The 20,717-nt window shown below is 45.4% G+C and overlaps 2 protein-coding genes across 3 annotated transcripts; one reads left to right on the forward strand and one right to left on the reverse strand.

The window, feature by feature from the left end:
- The first annotated feature begins 4,297 nt into the window (after positions 1-4,297).
- Positions 4,298-13,532, forward strand: pals2a (protein associated with LIN7 2, MAGUK p55 family member a). Of its 2 annotated transcripts, none has more exons than XM_056444045.1 (14): positions 4,298-4,510; positions 6,057-6,142; positions 6,602-6,710; positions 7,409-7,527; positions 8,570-8,722; positions 9,257-9,406; positions 9,592-9,819; positions 11,001-11,132; positions 11,320-11,416; positions 11,541-11,606; positions 11,714-11,875; positions 11,968-12,170; positions 12,255-12,383; positions 12,491-13,532. In XM_056444045.1, exons 3-14 carry the CDS (start codon positions 6,680-6,682, stop codon positions 12,665-12,667), a joined length of 1,647 nt encoding a protein of 548 aa, XP_056300020.1. In that variant the 5' UTR covers positions 4,298-4,510; positions 6,057-6,142; positions 6,602-6,679; the 3' UTR covers positions 12,668-13,532. The 2 variants fall into 2 exon arrangements, with proteins under 2 accessions (XP_056300020.1, XP_056300021.1); XM_056444046.1 differs by lacking the exon at positions 4,298-4,510 and adding an exon at positions 4,549-4,684.
- A 555-nt stretch (positions 13,533-14,087) lies between these two features.
- gsdmeb (gasdermin Eb) lies at positions 14,088-19,067 on the reverse strand. The gene is made up of 10 exons (XM_056444047.1): positions 18,973-19,067; positions 18,471-18,707; positions 18,192-18,384; positions 17,661-17,835; positions 17,033-17,156; positions 16,840-16,953; positions 15,867-15,988; positions 15,605-15,770; positions 15,350-15,423; positions 14,088-15,231 (listed from the first exon to the last, which is right to left on the reverse strand). The coding sequence occupies exons 2-10, from the start codon at positions 18,673-18,675 to the stop codon at positions 15,004-15,006; spliced, it is 1,401 nt and encodes a 466-aa protein (XP_056300022.1). The 5' UTR covers positions 18,676-18,707; positions 18,973-19,067; the 3' UTR covers positions 14,088-15,003.
- Between the last annotated feature and the right edge of the window lie 1,650 nt (positions 19,068-20,717).

Here is a 20,717-nt window from a genome sequence, read left to right on the forward strand (position 1 = left end):
CCGCATCCACTCCCCTCTGGCGCCTCCACTCCCCCCCCTCTGGCACCTCCACCCCCGCATCCACTCCCCTCTGGCGCCTCCACTCCCCCTCTGGCACCTCCACCCCCCATCCCTCTGGCGCCTCCACTCCCCGTTCTCTGGCACCTCCACCCCCCTCTGGCGCCTCCACTCCCCTCTGGCACCTCCACTCCCCTCTGGCGCCTCCACTCCCCCCCTCTGGCACCTCCACCCCCGCATCCACCCCGCTCTGGCGCCTCCACTCCCCTCTGGCACCTCCACCCCGCATCCACTCCCCTCTGGCGCCTCCACTCCCCCCTCTGGCACCTCCACCCCGCATCTACTCCCTCTGGCCTCCACTCCCCTCTGGCACCTCCACCCCGCATCTACTCCCTCTGGCGCCTCCACTCCCCCTCTGGCACCTCCACCCCCATCCACCCCTCTGGCGCCTCCACTCCCCCTCTGGCACCTCCACCCCCATCCCCACCCCTCTGGCACCTCCACCCCGCATCCACCCTCTGGCGCCTCCACCCCTCTGGCACCTCCACCCCCGCATCCACCCTCTGGCGCCTCCACCCCCTCTGGCACCTCCACCCCGCATCCACCCCCCCTCTGGCACCTCCACCCCGCATCCACTCCCTCTGGCGCCTCCACTCCCCCTCTGGCACCTCCACCCCCATCCACTCTGATGCCTCCCCTCTGGCGCCTCCACCCCCTCTGGCACCTCCACCCCCGCATCCACTCTCCTCTGGCGCCTCCACTCCCCCCCTTCTGGCACCTCCACCCCCCGCATCCACTCCCCTCTGGCGCCTCCACTCCCCCCCCTCTGGCACCTCCACCCCTGCATCTACTCCCCTCTGGCACCTCCACTCCCCCTCCTCTGGCACCTCCACCCCCCCATCCACTCCCCTCTGGCGCCTCCACTCCCCCTCTGGCACCTCCACCCCGCATCTCCCTATGGCGCCTCCACTCCCCTCTGGCACCTCCACCCCGCATCTACCCTCTGGCGCCCTCCACTCCCCCTCTGGCACCTCCACATCTACCCTCTGGCCTCCTCCCCCTGGCACCTCCACCCCTGCATCCACCCTCTGGCGCCTCCACCACCTCTGGCACCTCCACCCCATCCACTCCCTCTGGCGCCTCCACTCCACCCTCTGGCACCTCCACCCCCTCCCCCATCCACTCCTCTGGCGCCTCCACCCCCTCTGGCACCTCCACCCCCGCCTCCACTCCTCTCTGGCGCCTCCACTCCCCCCCCTCTGGCACCTCCACCCCCCTCTGGCATATATACATATATTTACATGTATCTAGCATTGTATTCAGATATTTCACTGCTTTTGTGAACCTATGACCTTTGGTAAACCAATTTTAAACACCAAAACAGTTGGTCCACATGAGTAAAGGTGTGTTTTCAGAAGAGATATGAAGAATTTTTAGAAATCGAACTTACATTTTCAGCTTTAGGGCCATATTTTTTCTTTCCACTTGTACCTGAGGTCAATTGTGCCTCATTATATAGAGAGCTGAGATTGTTCTGGAATTTTTGATGTATAACACATGGGTATGTGTCATATGCAAAAGCCTTTTAAAGGTGAATTTAATTTTGTTTTTAAAATCGAGAAAATGACCCCAGACTCCAGAGGGTTAATGTGTTGTCTGGAGCCAAAAGACACTCGTAAATGAACTTAGAAAGCCTTTTTGTCTTTGATCTAGTAAATACAGAATGACAGCACTCACCATATGTTGAAGTCCGCTGGATAAAGTAGCTTTCTGTGGGAGTCCTATTTATAGAAAGTCGTGCCTTTAATGTGTGACGTAGGTGCGACGTCACATTCCGGCCTCTGATCGTGAATGTTGGCGCTGTATTCTAGAGGAAAGCCCTGCCCCGCCCCCCCTTTCATTGCCCAAAATGGGTCCTAACGGTATAGGCTGCGTAATTGCCTGCCTGCAGTAAACTCGGGGGAAAGGCGCGTTCGATTTGAGAATCCGCCGTTTGACGGTCCGCGATCCATGGGCGGGGCTTAACGGGTGCGCGCGGCCGAACCGAGGGCGACAGAACCAACGGATCCGCCCCGGAGTCGATGCTATCTGGGGAAGAAGACTCGAATCAACGACACTCACCCGCCAACACGTCCTCGCTCACTGACGCGCGAGCGCTCTGTCTACGTCACTAAACGGTGCCCTTTGATTTACGATAGCTAGCTAAGGGGTTCTCAAACGGTGGGACGCGCCCCTCTAGTTTCAAAGTACACGGACGTTAAACGAAGTCATTCATACATAAAGAGTGACATGCCTGTACTTTCGTGTGAATGTTTACGTTGCGGCGTTAACGGGTTACGCTGCGCGAGACGGCCGAGATCGGCTTTTCCGCCGTTCCCTTTCAAAATAAAAGCTCAACAATGAGCATTGAGAGTGGCCGTATCAAGCCTGCAACCCCGGTTTAAAAAGCTCATTGCAGCTATAATAATGATAACACGTGATGACTCGCATATCTGAACTCGTTTTGTTTTGGTTTCATGTTATTGTGGTTTTGAAAAAGATATGCAGTGTAAAACACAGTAAAACTCTTTAATGACAAATATTTGAACTGTTTTGTCTTAGTTTTTCACAGGTTGCACTTTATTGTTGTCATCTTGAACATATATTCAGTGCAAAACAGGTTAATGACAGTCACAAGAAGCCATTTATTGCCAAATATTCGGATGTAGACGGGGCCGGTCCGTTGTAGCACGGGAACCAATGTTGTGAAGCGGATGCTACTCCACCGGGAAGAGCCTGGACCAGAACCAGAACCTGGACCAGAGCCTGGACCAGAGCAAGAAGAGGCCGTGTTCTCCTGATGTGCAGCATGGACCTACATGAGCACGCTGTCGCAGTGTTGTTGGCTGTCAGAGAGTCGACTGTCGAGTGTCACCCCGAGGTGCCTGGCCGTCAGGGGGCGGGGCTAACAGAGCTGTTGAAGGTGGTGGTCAGGTCGTGGGAGCCTTTCCCTGGAAGGAATAGTAGCTCGGTGTCGTCAGGGTTGAGTCTAAGCTGGTGTGCAGACCAGTGGCGTCCCTAGGCTAAAACACTCGGGGCTAAAGCCCCGGATGTTTTTTAATTAGCCCCGAATGTTAATTTTAAAAAAAAGAAAAAAAGATTTGGCACACAAGTGGTTAACACCTCCAGGTCGCACGTGACGTCATTCACCCAAAACAGCGGAGTCAGGCTGGCAGCAGGCGCACGTAACAGCAAGCTGCTGTCTGAGAGTGTTTCTATGTCTAAAAATTTCGCTGCTCCACTCATCTGCTTCACTCTTCTGGCTAAGCCCAGCGCCGCCGCTCCCATAACGCGCATCGCTCTGCCGTGATTCGCGCCGACACATCCGCGCACCCCCCCTGTCGACAACGCTCGCCGTGGGTCACTTTTCTATCTAAGCTGCACTGGCTAAGCCCCAGATGTATCCAAATCCTAGAGACGCCCCTGGACTAGCCCCTGTTAAATAGAACGGAATAAGAATTATCTCTCTTTTCTCTCTCTCTCCTCTCTCTCTCTTCTCTCTCTCCCTCTCTCTATTCTCTAAACATAACTAACGTCAGTAAACAGCTGGACAAGACTTTGAAATCACGGATTTCGTGAGTTTTTGTTTGTTTATTTGTTTAGGAAACGTCGGACCAGTTGTGACGTCATGTTTTCAGCAGCGCTAATGTGGTTGATTTATCACAAAACAACGTCAGGGGACAAACACCGTCATGACCTGTTTGTCTGGTGCTGCGCGTCAGAGGAGAAGGAGGTGCAGCCGTTTAGGAGCGCGAGGAGCACTGCGCGGAGGAGGAAGTAGAGGAGGAGGAGGAGGAGGAGGAGGAGGAGGGAGGGGCACGGCTGGGGGGGCGCTCGCGAGCGTCGCGGAGCATGTCAGGGCGACATTCTCCCAAGAACTCAAATAAATGCCCCGTCGGATATTAAAACACATTTGGGGGGGACTTGATGACAAAGAGAGTAACTTTTATTCTTAAATATTGATGAATGAAAAAAGTGGGCTCCAGCAAAAAGGGCACTTTTCTCATCCAGGGCAAAAGGGCTGGTGCTTGAGCACCACTAGGGCTCTATCTGTGCACGTGCCTGCACATATGTATATGTATATATAAATATAAACACACACATAATCACAAATATATATACACATACATACACACCGTTTCACATGTATGTTTAGGGGCAAAACAATATTTGAAGAAACTGAGTGTAATTGACCTCTACAGACTCTTATTTGTTGAAAGGTAACGTTCAAAGTACATTATATGTGTGAGTTGTGCAGCATTTCAATGAGCTAGTTAGATATCTTGAACGGCATGTGTCCTTAGCACCTCACAGTCTGTTTGGACGAGGAGCTGAGCGAAGGGGCGCAGACAGCCACGCTGGAAACCACCAGCAAGTGAACTAACGTGACTACTGCGCAGGTTCTCTGCGAATCTGCCAACTGGGAAATGGAGAGACACGTGCGCGAGTGACTGGGTGCTACTGGTTAACTTAGGTAACGTATCATTCATTTATTTTTTCTCCAGACACTCGCATACCGTGAACTCATCATTTACGAGACCCGCTGGTTTCTAACTCCAGCTAACGCTAGCTCGCGCGGCTGAGCCACATGAAGTCACGGCTAGCTCCTGGCGTTAGCTGGCGGCTCGCGCTGCTCGACAAGGACACGGTGAGCCACGAAGTTAAACGGGGTTCCGCTGGCTTGGTCGTTAACGTGTGAGCGCGCGTTGGTGTTTGCTATGAATCGTTAGCATCGCTAACGTGCCTCCTCCACAGGAGCTACACACGAGCACCAACTTGGTCCGGGACGGACACCACTGTCGTGACAACAACTAGGTCACGCCAGCCTGTTCTCCGAGGTTTAACACATGATAAACGACATCGGATCGTTGTGTATTTACGCCAACATGATGTGTAGCTAAGTTACTCCACAGAGGAAGCGGTTACGCGTGCCTCCATGCGCGTGTAACCGCTTTTGCTTCCCTGCAGCCATCGTGTTCCTTGCAGGCTGACTTCGTTCAGCTTCACTGTAAGTTACTTTGGAGTCCTTCCGTGACATGAGCGCGACCTCACTATTTGTGATCGGTTTCCATGAGCTCATGGAGTTCGCGTCCCATCTGGCTGCTCCTCCATTCACCAAGACTGGATGAAAACAACGCGCTGAGAGAGTGTGACGTAGTACAGCAAGCGATATACTTTACAGAGGTATCTTAACTTTGAGTTCTCACAAACTCTATACAGTATTAGTCCTATCGGATATTAGACTACGTTGTGTCCTATATTATTTCTGATTTATTTCACAGACCCCTTAGCTTTTAGAATAGTCACCAAGATAAATACTGATGTCGACATTTTACTGTTACTAAATAAACTTTTTATTCAAATGCAATTACCCAACAAACCCCAATCTAATTTGGAGAGTTTTTTTTCTTCCAAATAATGTTTTAATGTGCTATTGGTGTATTCTAATACCCTCAGCAGTAATACATGGAAACGGTTAGTTCAGTGGCTGTACATTTGTTGTCCTGTTTATGGTTTTATCGGTGAGAATTGTAGCCTTCTCCAAAATGTTTATGGTAATAAACAAGTCTGATTTAAACATGTTCAGCATATATACCAGGCTTTCGTTTCCACCCTATGTGAGTAACTGGAGACCCGTAAGAACAACTGTTAATAGTAAATCAGTGAAATAGGCCTCAACTATGTGTCTAAGTATCTCATACAACGAAAGGCTTACTTTATCTTTATTATGAATCTGCAGAAGACAAGTAGCTCTCCCAGTCTTACTCTTTCTGAGCTTCTCTTTGTCTGACTTGTTGGTAGGTAATGAGTTTCTCTAAACAGATATAGGTCATGTGATTGACTTAGCCAATCACAGCGGCTGCATTTACTATAATACTACATGATCAGAAGAAGTTTGGGGTAAAAGGAACCGTGCTTACCAACATGAGCTGCTTTTATCTCCTTGTTGGGTCTTTAGGTTCTTCGACAATTTCACCATATAAGAAGAGTAATGGTATTTATTTACATTTTCTCTTCAGTCCGGAGTTACCAGATGAGTGTTTTTGTAGAAAACATGGCGCTCCGTGTCGGAGTGCTGCACTGATGATTTGAAGACAGTTTGTAGGTGAGTTTGTGTCTTGTTTTTGCTTACAATGTATAGATAGAGTAACGTTTTGTGTCGTAGTCATGATGTCTATTCAGTTAAATGGGAGGAAAAGCACTTCTGTGTGTCCACCTACCCACTAAGGTATTGGCCAGGCTGTGTTTGCCTCTGTTTGGAGGTCTTGTTTGCACTGAGTCCACAGAGGCCTCCCTCTGTGGCTGGCACAGCCATTAGTCAGAAGGGAAAACTCATCCTTTGTCACTCATTGACCCTCTTTGTCATTCCCTCAATTCATTACAGCTCTCTCTGCTAACATATGGGAAACATACAAATTAGTTTTCTGTTTCATGCATCCATGCTGTATCTGAATTTGTTCAACCGCAACATATGTTAGTAGATGCCAGTTAAGCTTAATTGATTTTATGATGTTCTTGGCGTACAGTCTACTGACTTGTAGTCCCCCCCCCCGACTTTCTCCAGCCTTCCAGTTGCCTTGGTTTCTGTAAGCAGGCAGTTGGGCGAGAGAGTTTCACGGTCCTGAGCTGAGAAATATTAAACATGATGGTGGCCAATGCAAAGTCTGGCAAAGGTAAGCTGTCAATACAAAGTTTAAAGACAACGTCCTAACTAATCTTTTACAAAGGCCTGTTGTGATCAGGTGTATGCACAATTTGACATTTATTGCCATTTGAATGGTACTCTTCCTACTGCCCAGAGAAGGTTGTGTGGGTGTGTTTGCGGCTGACTGGACTTCTCCTATTTGAACCTTTGTGACATACAGTATAACCACACATGGCAAAAGAGAGATTGCCTCATGATGTACTTGCAGAGTAATGTTTCAGCTCGTATAAGGACTCTATTTCTGTTTTACTTCTGTTTCAATCTGAAATGAATACAAACGGACAAATAAAGAATACATTATGGAATATGAAAATAATTGCTGTCAGGATTTTAGGCTTCAGTTTCTTGCTGTGCTCTTTCTCTACAAGGCAGATCTGTTAGTAGAACACTTCCTTAGTGACTGCCTGTGTGTTGCTGCTGCAGTGAAAATAGAGGACTTTCTCTGAATTGGCCCATTGATGGACTGTTCACTATTGCTCTTGCATTATAAGCTCTTATTATAGTCACATTGTTTTCATTGGCTCAGAATAATTTTTTTAATTAACTTTTAACTGGCTGAGCTTGGTCACTAACTTATCGGGCTGCATTCACAAAGCGTTAACTCAAGTAAAAAATAAATAAAGTACAAGTCAGTGTGTTCTGTTAACCCACTTGTTCTCCCTTCAGCAATGCAGCAGGTACTGGACAACCTCAAATACCTGCCATCAGGCTCAGGAGCCAAAGATATTGATCTCATATTCCTCAGAGGCATCATGGAGAGCCCTATCGTGCGCTCCCTCGCAAAGGTAAAACGACACACACACACACACACCACATGTAATACGTTTCCCATAATCATTTCACCTGGTGTAAATCAAAACCTGATAATGCTTTTGCTTAAACTTAAAGACCAGAAAAAACATTCTCTTGCAACAGCAGTTAAATCAGATTTTCACATTTCTAAATGAGGTTGACATCATGGAGAACAAATGTCTTGCATAAGAGGAGAAATCTCCAATGCGGAAGTTAAATGACCACATGTATGAATAGAATGATTTCTGTAGAAATCACAAAGGCGAGCTCTTGTCCTCATTTCTAACAAACGGAGCCTTTTCTTGCTACATGGGCCTTTATGCAGTTTGCAGTGTTATGTCATGGCGAATAGAAATGTTGAATGTGGACATAGACGCGTCATTGAACGGTTAAATTCCCTTTGTCTTCTGTGTATCACAGGAATAGTTTGATAGTGGAAACATTCATGGTTTGCATAAAATCCCAAGTATGTGGCATTTTGATGGTGTCCACTTCTATAGTGTGACAGTTTGTAGATTCAAGAACAGCAACACTTATAATATACGGTTTTTGTTAGTTACGGATTAACCATATGATCTCTTTTCCCCGGTGTTCGAAACTTAAGCCATTGCATTCTTATTCGTAGCACCATGGGTTCTCAACTGAGTTCCCATCAATCAATGTCGCGATACCCGACTGTCAGGAGTCCATCTGATCCCTCTGCCATCGGTCTGCTCACTGGGTAACTAGTGGAGGAGTTCAATGTGAAATCCTTTTCATTTTTATCTTTGAGCATATGACAGTCAGTGGGACGACAATCAGTATAGGGAAACAGTTTGACATGAAAGGAATAGGTTGGCTGGCCAACAATGTTGTGCCATGAAGTAGCCAGGAAACAATGTTTTTCAAAAAGTCGAAACAGTAGTCAGTTTGTAAAGACCAAACATATGACAACGTTGGTAAACTTGAAAGTGTTTTGCTTTCAACATAGGAAAGGGCTGTATGCTCAAAAATACCAACCAAAATATATATATATATATTTGTGTGTGTGTGTAGGCCCATGAGCGTCTGGAAGAAGTAACGTTAAAAGCTGTGCGGGAGGATAATGTTCAGCTGGTCACAGAGATCCTGGATTCCCTCAACAACCTGCCAGAAAACGACGCTACCGCTGCTGAGCTCGTCCAAATCCTTCAGGAGCCGCACTTTCAGGTTTCTTTGACCTCATTCCTCTTGTCCACAGTTTGTAATGGAGACGACCGGACCAGATAATGGTCGAGTGAACGGTCTAGCTCGTGTTCTACTTGTGTTGGGAGTGGATGTCGGAGCATGTTACACCAACCAACTGGTTAATATTGTGTGAAGTGGGAGCCGTCCTGCTTCCTTGTCGCCCTTTATATTCTCAATTCCTTCCGAGCTGCGGCGTGGGAGTTTGGGGGTGTATTCCGTTGGGCCAATAGCAGGCTGAGCTGTGTGGGTAAAGTCAGGGGGAGAAGACTCTAGCCGACTCTGTGGTATATGTTGTGGCTGCTCGGGTAAGAACCGGACGGTTTTATCATTTCTACAAATGCATGTGTTTTGTATTTTGGTCCATGAACCACAGCATAGTACAGATTGTCGTCTTCGTGAACAAAATATGTAAATGTCCTTGAGGAAATCGTAAAGTACAGATATTGTGAACAATGCTTTTTAAATTTTTTTTTTTACCGTCTGTCCTCTCTCCCGTGCTTCTTTTTTCTGCCTCAGTCTTTGATCGAGGCTCATGACAAAGTGGCTGCAAAGTGCTATGAAACGCCCCGGACTGCAGCGGACAGCAACGCCTCGTTGGCGAGTTCGCTCGCGCCAGCTGATGCCGTCAGGATGATTGGCATCCAGAAGAAAGCCGGGGAACCACTGGTCAGTTAGCCAGGCTCTGCAGAGGCAGCGTGGGACCGGTTTTATCCATGTCCTCGTTTATTGACCATTTGTTGCATAGTCTGACTTGGTTTTACACAGTAACTCGCCATGAGTTCATCTCTCACTGCAACCAGACACACTATGCCATGAAATAGAATAAATGAAATGACACTAAACTCTTTCAGGGGGTGACGTTCCGCGTGGAGCGGGGAGAGATGGTGATTGCGCGGATCCTGCACGACGGCTCCATCGACAGGCAGGGCCTGCTGCACACGGGGGACGTCATCCGCGAGGTTAACGGCCGGGAGGTCGGTCAGAGTCCCCATGACCTCCAGGAGCTGCTGGGGGACTGCAGTGGGAGCGTCACACTCACGGTGCTGCCCAGCTACCGAGACACGCCGGCACCTCCACAGGTGGGTGAGGAGCAGGGAGGCGGCGTTGTATGTGTTCCTGCCCAGTGATGCACCTGTGGAATATTACTGTTACAGGGGGACATCTCAATTGAATACTACTTTTTTTTTAATGAACTCTTTCAACCGAGAGTGATATCTTGAAAATCGGCGTTTAAGTTCATCAGAATATAGGGTTCAAGGTTGTTTTATTTTCCATTTGCCAGACACATTGGGATTGTTTTTGCAGGGCTCTCCGAGTCAACAGAGGTACAAACACACTATAATAACTAGAACGGGCACTCGGTAGAGCGCAGACCTTCGCATATCACAAGATTGGGCATTGAATTATGAACATTTTGGCATTAGTTGCATGCCAATTGGATAAAAACTGACCGTGCTATGGTAAAAAGAAGATGTTGACCTTTTCATGACCTTGACCTTTGATCCGATCGATCCCAAAATCTAATCAAATGGTCCCCGGATAATAACCAATCATCCCACCAAATGTCATGCGATTCGGTTTAATACTTTTTGTGTTATGTGAGTAACACGCATACAAATAAATAAATAAATACACGGCGATCAAAACATAACCTTCCGCATTTTCAATGCGAAGGTAATAATAAGAACAAATATAAAAAACACACTGACATACAGGATGTGTACGTCCTGGTTTGCCAAGTGTACAAGCCAAACTGTACATTCCAGGGATTGGCGGAGAGCCGCCTGACCGGGGTGATCTCAGAATGCCAGGCTTCTGAAAATTGAGCCCAGTCAGGGTCTATTAATAACACTCGTCACACCATCTGGGACACACACACACACACACACACACACACACACCCCTCTACTCACTGGAGTACCGCCTCCTTTTCTTACAGTAAAATGTACATGTGACAGCCGACACCGAGGAGCAGTGCGTAGGGTTATGTCAGACGTGACCTTTGTACCAGGGAGGATTTACTTCTGTGCTTGTTGGGTTTCAGTTACGGTAAGGGTTGTGAATAAGAAGACTTTTAAATAATATTAATATTTTTACATTTAAAGAGCAGTCGGACACCAACAAATTGTTTTTATTAACATTAAACAGCTACATGTGACATTATAGTTTCATAGCTCCTCATGGTGTTGCTCAGTCCTGTGTGTGTTTGCTCTCTTCATGGTTGGATTGTCTGATATCTTGTTAACCCCCGATGCTGTAGGTCTATCTGAAGTCTCACTTCAACTATAATCCGGCCACAGACAACTTGACCCCCTGTAAAGAGGCCGGCCTGGCCTTCTCCAAGGGAGACATCCTGCATGTGGTCAACAAGGAGGACCCCAACTGGTGGCAGGTGAGAAGATGCATTCCCGACGTGGCCGGTGCTGCTCCGACCAGAGCCGCACACAGCTGGGATTAATTATGGAAACCTGCAAGACGCTGCCAGAGATGAGGAGGAGAAGTTGGTGACAGATACTCAGACATGGTGTGTTTTACTGTGTGTAATATTTAATCTCTTAACTGCTCTGATTTCTGATTAGGCGCGCAAAGTTGTTGGCGGAGCGACTGGTCTCATCCCCAGTCAGTTCTTGGAGGAGAAGAGGAAAGCTTTTGTGAAAAGAGATTCTTCTGGCACAGGTGAGTCCACGTCCTGTTGTCCCACGCCGACTCGTTCACGCCTCCTGCTTCTTCTCCTTGTTAAGTTATCGTGGCTTTAGCACCACCAGGTGGTGATCTGATACTTTCTTTAAATTGATCTCAGGGATGATCTGTGGGACTGCGAAGAAAAAGAAGAAGAAATTGATGTACCTCACTTCAAAGAACGCAGGTGTGCATCGCCGCCGGATCTTATTTCTGTACTTGCAAGGAATGTTGTGGAGCGATTGCAGAGCGAACATCGTGGTTCTCATCCAGCCTGTGAATTGCCTTGAACAGAGTTTGACCGTTATGAGCTGCAGATCTATGAGGAAGTAGCCAAGATGCCACCGTTTCAGAGGAAAACGCTGGTTCTGATTGGAGCCCAGGGAGTTGGGAGGCGGAGCCTGAAGAACAGGCTTACCGTCATGAACCCTCTGCGCTACGGAACCACCGTACCCTGTGAGTGGGCGAGACGGGCGGCAGAGGGCGTTGGGTTGTCTGCGCCGGGTTCTGCTGTACATGTAACGCGTCTCCTCGCCGTTCGTCTCCAGTCACGTCGCGACGCCCGAGGGAAGAGGAGCGAGACGGCCAGAACTACTGCTTTGTGACGCGAGAAGTGATGGAGACGGACATCAGGGAGAACCGCTACCTGGAGCACGGCGAGTACGACGCCAACCTCTACGGCACCAAGATCGACTCCATCCACGAAGTGGTGGCCGCAGGCCGCACCTGCATCCTGGACGTCAACCCTCAGGTGAGTCCGAGGCTCTCAACGTGTCGCTGCGTTTCCCCCCCCCCCCCCCAAGTCTTTGGTTGTGACGCCATATTTTGTGCCCAGGCCCTGAAAGTGTTGAAGACGGCTGAGTTTATGCCCTTCGTGGTGTTCATCGCCGCTCCGGAACTGGACACGCTGAGAGCCATGCACACGGCGGTGATCGATGCTGGACTTACCACCAAACTACTCACGGTACGTTCTTGTTTTTTAGATGCGTATGATGAACCGTTCGGGGGTTATTACTCCTGAACTAGTCGTTTCATCCTCCTCCTAATGGGCTGAATCTGTCTCGCTACCAGGAGAACGATTTGAAGAAGACTGTGGACGAGAGCGCCAGGATCCGTCGGGCGTACAGCCACTACTTTGACCTGACGATCGTCAACGACAATCTGGACAAGGCCTTTGACACGCTGCAGGGGGCGGTGGAGCGACTGGTCATCGAGCCCCAGTGGGTTCCCGTCAGCTGGGTCTACTGATGCTTTACGACCTCCGGGACGGACTGCGAGGCTTGGGATGAAAGGGGACACCTTGAGGGACGGGGAATTAAACCGCACCCACGGGCACATCCGGCCTGTGTGGGTATCGGCCTCGCACGAAGCTGCATCGGTCACCTTGATCTGAACGGCCAGATTCCTTTTCAGCTCTCTATGCAACTCCCAATGCACAAGAAGTGTACTTATTTATTGGCCTTTTCGGTCTTTTTTTTTTTTAAAGAATCCTTTCTATTCATGTGGATTGGGAGAACATTCTGGCCCGCGTGTCAAGATATTTTAAAAGCAAATGTCCTTTTGTGTCATTTCCGGTTTTAATTCGTATGCTCTGCATGTAAAATAGGTAACGTGTATTTATTTTGCGGGGGGGGAAAACGAGGATCTTGCTCATTGAAAAGAACGATACCTCAGTGTTCCAGTTTACAGTCCATCATCTCGGTGTCACGACAAACCGGTCATTCATGAAGAACAGTATCATATTGTGAGGCCCTTTGAGACTTATGAGAGCCAGTTTTTTTTGTACAGATGAAAAATGACTTCTGTAGAGTTTCCCCATGAATTCTTTCACTCAAGCACAACAGATTACATTAATCGAGTTGATTGTTTGTCCGACATTTAGATGATGTAAGTAGTTCTGACTGTTGGAGCCGTCGATATGGTGCTGTCTTTGTTTATCTCTTGAACAGGGTACTTCAATCTCAGTGAATCATCCCTTTTTGATGTGATATTACTAAAACTTAACTGTTTTAAATAAAGTTCATATTTACTTAAATAAAAGGTATATTTTACAAGAATTCAGGAAAGCTGTATTTTCACATGTCAAATAAATAACTGGTGTTTTCTAATGATCCACTTTTGTTTTGCTTTTGCTCTTTTTACGGGATTGCGACACACAAACTGGAAGAGAAGATGTTTAACGATCTGAGGTGGCGTGTTTGTCCCGAGTGTTTTTATGGCCTTTCTCTGGTCTGATTAGATTTGGGGGTCAAGGTCACGGTGACCAAACCCATTCTCTGGAACGCAACATTCTAGTAACTCGAGGTTTAAGTGATCAGAATTTAGTGCTCAAAGGTCATTGTTCTTGACCAGAACTTGTATGGTAGTTATTCTGACTTCACACAACAGTTGAGGTAGATAAAATGATGACCGGCATGGCTGGAAACTGAAACCCGATGTTTGGTATGGTGGAGGCATACGGAGAGGCGGTAATAAGGCCCTTTTGTATTTGTAGGAATTAATTAAGATTAATTGCTTTTTGGGGGGCTTTATTATGCCCCAAAACTCACCAAAGTTGACATGAATTTCAGGACTTAAACGGCTAGTTTGTTTTGCACAATAAAGATCAACAGATAAAAGGTGTGTGCATAAAACCATGATCTGTTTGGAGAACAATAACAAGGGAAACTTAACTTTTAGATTATTCTTTTAAAACAACCAACATCACAATGTTTTTATTTTGTTAAATCAATTTGCAGTCAAAGAAGAAACCACAGATAGATTTAAAGAGTTATTGTGGGATTTACATTGGCCCATTCACTTTAATAGAACTGGCACCAAAGTTTGGCACACGGATATAATTACCCTCTTTTAAATATTCCTTGTCCTATATCAGGAATTAACAGACACCCCACAGTCCATCGGAACATATTCACTCAGCCCATGGTCTTTATTAGAAACACAAATCTGTCATTTAAATCTAATTTTAAGAAGGCAATGAAGTCAAGAGGCTTCTTTAAGATACTATGACCTAAAAGAAGATGGTAAGCCTTTTTCTTACATTTTCTTTCAGAGACTAACTTTCATATCCGTGTGACTGGATGCTGAAGTCACCAGAAGGTGCCAAGAATTTAACATGTAGTGAAAATTATACTTCAAAGTAATTCAGTTGTGAAATGGTATATTTAAGATTCAGTTTTAATTGGCTTGAAGATGTGGCTTAACTTTTAGTAAGAACAATTGTCGTCTCTTTCTTACACAGCGAAACATAATATAAAGTTGATCCTTTCTATGATTGTAATATTTTTTTGGGTTAGAAATCCGGGAGAAATGCCCCTCACACTTTTCCCAGAGCCTTGGGCGACATCCTCAAATGACCTCAACAAATTGATTGTCCATTTGTTTCACCATTTGTCGTCGATTGACTTACACGCATTAATTTACGCATTGTTTCATCGCTATTACATTTATATAATAACACTCCAGAAATATTGCCTTCGTGAAAAATTCTCCTGCACCAAAAACGAAGGAAAACAACCCTGACGGATAACACTTGATCTAGTGTGATGTTTAAAGTTTTGATTGGATGTTGAGAGGCCTTCAGTTCAATCACAGCGGGCCAACGAGGCGAGTCCTCTGACAGCGATACACAGGACCAGAGGGAGGTTTCCTGGCGTGTGTCTTATGTCTGCCGTCACTGTGTTTCCATCTCTCTTCAGGGACACATTCGAGGAGGCAAACAGACGTTCAGTCTCCTCGTAAACGTCTTCCGTCAGCGCAGCGAAGCCGGCGCTGCTCAGAGACAACTCCCCTGTCCCCGATACGCACTGCACCTGGAACCGATGTGACGGGGACATGGAAGGCAGTTTAATCGATGGGATGCATCGTGACAAAAAAAACCTCACATAACATGCTTTTGTATTGTCATTTGTAAAAACTGCCTTCACTCACCAGGAGCTCCAGAGCCGGTAGCACAGTGAGGCTGCAGCACGTTCCCAAGAGAGAAAGAATATCGTTTGTCATCTCTGAAAGAGAAAAGAGCCAGATACAAGAAAACAGAGTTGAGGAAATGAGATGTTAAAGACTTGTGTATGCAATGGGAACTCTGCGACTTCACATACGTCTCTTTCTGACCTTAAATGGAGAGGTTTTGTTTTTCACAGTGAGGAATTCAAGTAACATTTCACATAAGTCCAGCTTTCTCACCATCCATGGCGCTGGTGATGAGGTGAAATGCAGAGAGGACTGGTTTGAAAGCCACTTGACCAGACTGCTCGAAAAGGTCGAGGATTGCTTGGATGTTGTGTTTTTGGGACTCTGTTGCTGTGACGTCGCTCACGGCAGGTTTCTTTTCAAAGCACATCTGTTCCAGCTGAGACAGAGATTTACAAGCCAATGTTATCGAGGCTCCCAATGCTCACTCCAGAAGATAACTTTGTGTTGACGCCACTTCTCTGTCGCCGCTTACCACATCCTGCAGTAAACTGACGGCCCCTCGGTCCGCCATAACCTCTGTTATTTGTTGGAGTAGCGACGACCTTGTGGAAAGAGCTGAAAGCAGCTGGAAATGATCTCTCAGTTGCTCCAGCTCTAAATAAAATACAAAAAAAGATATACCTCATCATTAACTTCCATAGACTAAATGTGTACATGCAGCAGATCACTAAACACTCAGATCGAACCAGGCACTTGTTATATAAAAGTTGACATGCCCCTAAGATAAGAAATATAATGTTGCCCCTGATATCACTAGGAGAGAGGCAACCAATGCCCCCATAATTTCGATAATTTACAAGCATTTTGTTTGTGTTCTTTGTTGTGTCTGTCTCATCTGTATTGCCTGTACTAGTTAGGTGTTATGTAAAATGATATATATATATATATTATTTAGAATTATTAAAAAAAACTATATTAATTATTAATAGTTGTTTAAAAAATGTAATACAAAATAAACACAAATAAATAAGAATAAAATGTAATATGATTGTCTGATTTATGTTTTCTATTTGTTAAAAAAATCTAAGAAAACACTTTGAATCTATAGACTACTGCCTAAGTCTTATTATTGCCATTGTTATGACAATTGCTCATATACTGTCAGCCTAAATCAGTATATTTATAATTTTTGAACAACGGTTAAATATTATTTCACAAGTTTAAAAAAAGTACCCCCAATTTATTTTTAAATGCCCCTGGATTTCAGTCAGTGGGGGCAGAAATTGCCTCCTAAACAAAACTTTAAATGTCCTACCCTGCTTGAGTGACCTTATAACACAGGTCAAAACACATTTCAACAAGCAGTTATCACACAATTGTGATAAGACAAGAGACGTCTAATCTGAAGAAGCTCTTTGTGCCCGTAAAAAAAAGATTTCTGAACACGTCAACAACTATCTACAGCCACGTGTTTTATGGCTTCAGACATGAAAACAGTCCTTTACCTTGTGCTAGGTGGCTTTTCTCAGAGTCAGGAGCTCCAACGATGCCCAACAGTCCTCTCTTGGAAGGGCCATCTACTTCAAAACGTCCGGTGGTGTCTGACATCAGACACAGCTCTGAGGAAAATAAAACGTTACATTTCATTACCCCGATATGCAGTCGCGTTTACTTCATTGTGCGTGAATAATTTCTCACCATAGCGCCCGTCATGTTTGATCTCTAGCTCTAAGAGGGCATACGCAAGGGTAGTATGGATGGGAATCTCCATGGTGACGTTACTGTCTTTACTCAAGCTCCCATTCTCCTTCAAGGAAACCCGCTGATTTGCAATAATGGCGTCGACATGTGAGGCCAAACACACAGATTAGGACACAAAAAGAAACAAAATATCCACGTTAAAACAATGTGTTACAGCTGAATAACAGTTCGTAGTGCATGTCGTGTCTGACCCCAAAGGATGTGAACATGAGGATGTGGCTGCTCTTGAATTTAATGTTAGAAAACGTTTCATTCCTCTAGGACATGAACAGTGTCTCTAAACAAAGACTTCTTCTTCCTCTTTGCATCAATGAAAAGAACACAGAGCAACTAAATTAACAAAGAGCAAGATCAATCGAGAACTGCAACTTATTCAGGAAAAGTAGGATGCTACAAACTGAGGAGGAAATAAGCAAAGATATTAACCAGAGGTATTTTTAAATGGATGACATCACTGATGATACCTGGAGCCTCTGGTCGACTGCAGTGAAGGAGGTATTCTCGGTTGTGATAAAATGACAAACGCTCCACTCCTTTAATATATGAGTTTCATACGGTACTGTACCTTTAGGATCTTGGGCCCGCAGAGACTCAGTGCTGCTCCACACTGTCCTCCCTGCTGCACCTCCTCGATGACCGAACAGGGCTGAGTGGTCAGAATACGCTCCTTCACGATCCCAAAAACCCGTCTGGACTTCTCCTTCGTCTGCTGGACCAGCCCGTGGGACATATCCAGGATCCTGACATGTTGAATTCACAAATACACCAGTGTCATGTTTCACAGGGAACGTTCTTGGGATATTATGAGACTGGGAAATACTGTCATGTTTTGGACAGTATTTCCCAGAATTCTCAATTTTGAAGTCTTTAAAATAAAGTTTAAGACTAAACTAAAACACGCAATTTTCTTGCGGGTGTTAATATTCAAGCGAGCCTGCTGTTTTGCGTGCAACTTTATGGTGGGACAAAGATCATTCCTGCCGTCTGCAGATGATAAACACACCGCACACTGCATGTCAGATGATATTTACAGTGTTTTTCTTTCAATTCAACCCTATTTAACTTAAACCAATGGGGGGGGGGGGGGGGGACTAACCTGTCTTTGGACACTTGCAGCAAATTCTGCACATCCACTTCTTCTTTCTTTAAACTGCCAAATGACGACTGGAGTTTGGAGGAGTCTTTACCCTCAAGGCTCACATTGGAGGAGGAGAACTTTGCCTCGATGTTTCCCTGGATGTTGTCACCGAAGGTCCCGTTGTATTTGATGAAATCTGTCTCGGTGACAACTGAGGACAGGGAAACATTTCAGTTTGATGTGTTCTTCAAATAATAAACACACACAACTCAGCATACAGAGTGTGTTGATGTGTACCTGGCTTTATAGGCGTGTCTCCTGTCAGTATATCATTGAAGTTAAAGTCAGTTGGAGTGTATCTGGGCTTCTGCCACATCCAGAAACGTCTGCGTTTCACCACCACTGTCAGAAGAGCAATGGTGTCGTTGAGGCTGGACACTGGGATCAGCAGACCTCCGTGGTCCACCTCCTGCACGAAGTTGTTGGTGGCAGTGGCAAACATCTCCCGGCTGAACACAAGCTGCCAGGCTGACACTGGTTGGGAAAAGGCAGAGAGGACTTGTGATTCAACAATCCTCACATCAGACACTCCCTAATTATTTTTCTTTTAATTCTCAGAACACATTCTCCGAATATTTAAGGATGTATAGCCTCTTGAAAACATCGGTTCACAACACACGTTACAGGCTGGCAGCATCACTCAGCAGACACGACAGTCCCGAGATGTTGTGCTCAGGTTCGCCTGCTTGGAGAACACAGAAGAAACTAAAAGGGGGAAGCTACATGTTTCACCACTTACCCGGAAGCCTTGTTTGAGAGAGGAACCTGACGAAGATCCAGATGAGGAACCGTGTAGCGGGTCAGATAGTCAGAGCAGACAACACTTCTCCATGTTAGTTCTGCAGCTGGTTTTGGTTTTGGACAAAAGACGCGCAGACGCCCCGCCCCCTCTCCAGGAAACTGTGGGCGTGTTACTCAGGCTCAGCAAAACACATGGTAATAACGATTATAACAATAACAATAATGATAATAATAATGATGGTTATAATGATAATAATAATAATAATAATGATAATGATGATAATAATAATAATAATAATAATACAGATTGAAATAATAAAAACACTGGTGAGGATAATAATAATACAACTATATATATATATATATATATAATAATTATCATTATTATTATATAAATATCAGGATGATATATTCTACGACATCTTTGTACCGTCTCCGCACCATTGATGGCTATATGTTGCCACCTGGTGGAAATAATTAAACAATTCACCAGCTTCAATTCACATCTTAAATTGTGTACACGTTCTCTGAATTTACTTCATTATATGTTAGTATTTAACTCTGATCTCAATGACCAAGTGTGTTGTATGTTTTAAACCCATAAAAATTAAAGATCTAGGGATGTCAAAAGCATCAGCATCGCGTGTCTTGACGCTTTCCTACTGACGGATGTAATACACATTGTAGGCACCAGGAGCCACTAGTGTTAGCTCAGTATTTCAGTGTTTCAATGTAAAATAGTTTATCAATATTATTCATCGGTATATTCAGAGGCATTTTGACTGATCTGATCACCTTAACTTGTTTCAGGACTTCATCTTTTCTTTTCTTTTTTTACCTTTGATCCCAGTTTGACTACAGCAAAATGTACAGTAATATAGACAAGAAGTCAAGCACATCATATAAAGTGGCTAAGTGGGGGGCAAAACCTGCAGCTCAGAGCAAATCCTCCTCTTATCTGTGAGTTATGTTTCACCCTTGTCCCACATATAAAGTTACATCAGTGGTGAAGCTGTTATTTTATGGAGACTCACCTTCGATCATATAACAGTGTAACAAGCAAAGACATTGGCAAGAGCTCTTTCAAGATCATTCTGCTCCCATGCAACATGAAATGTGCAAGTGTTTTTAACCAAATGCCTTTAATTTCCTCCTAAGGTACCAGAGACAACATAACTTCCCTTTCATGGGGTATTCTTTCTCCCAATTTGATGACCCTGAGAATAATAATTGAGCTGTTTTGAAAGCACAAGATGAACTTCCTCCTCTGTGGACATATGGATATCAAAACTGATGATTCAGTTGTTTTCTCTCTTTCTGTTGGCACATTTAACCAACATTGCTCACATCTCAGTTAAAGGTGCAAAGTTTAAGTCATGGCCAAATGCTCTGGGGAAATAGGGGGCATCATTTCACCTCGACTGGGTCCATACAATCTAAATGTATACAGCCATTAGCTAACAAATTAAAATTAAAATAAAACCAGGGCAAGAATACTTGCTGAAACCTAAATAAAACTTATTTGTAAAACCCTAATCTACACATGGTGTGTGTTTAATGTGCCACTAGTTCAATCTGTTTATATTTTCATAGTTTGTCTCTTAAATCCATAGTGAAACAAGAAAATACTCATATTTTCGTTCTGTCTTCCAAGCCAACAGGAGAATACTTTCAGAGGGGCAGGATGAGATGGAGCTGCAGTTCACGGGGCTGGAGCGACTCAAATCCAGCACCAGTGGATTG

The sequence above is a fragment of the Pseudoliparis swirei genome, chromosome 22 (assembly GCF_029220125.1).
Source record: "Pseudoliparis swirei isolate HS2019 ecotype Mariana Trench chromosome 22, NWPU_hadal_v1, whole genome shotgun sequence".
In the NCBI taxonomy this organism is placed as follows: domain Eukaryota; kingdom Metazoa; phylum Chordata; class Actinopteri; order Perciformes; family Liparidae; genus Pseudoliparis; species Pseudoliparis swirei.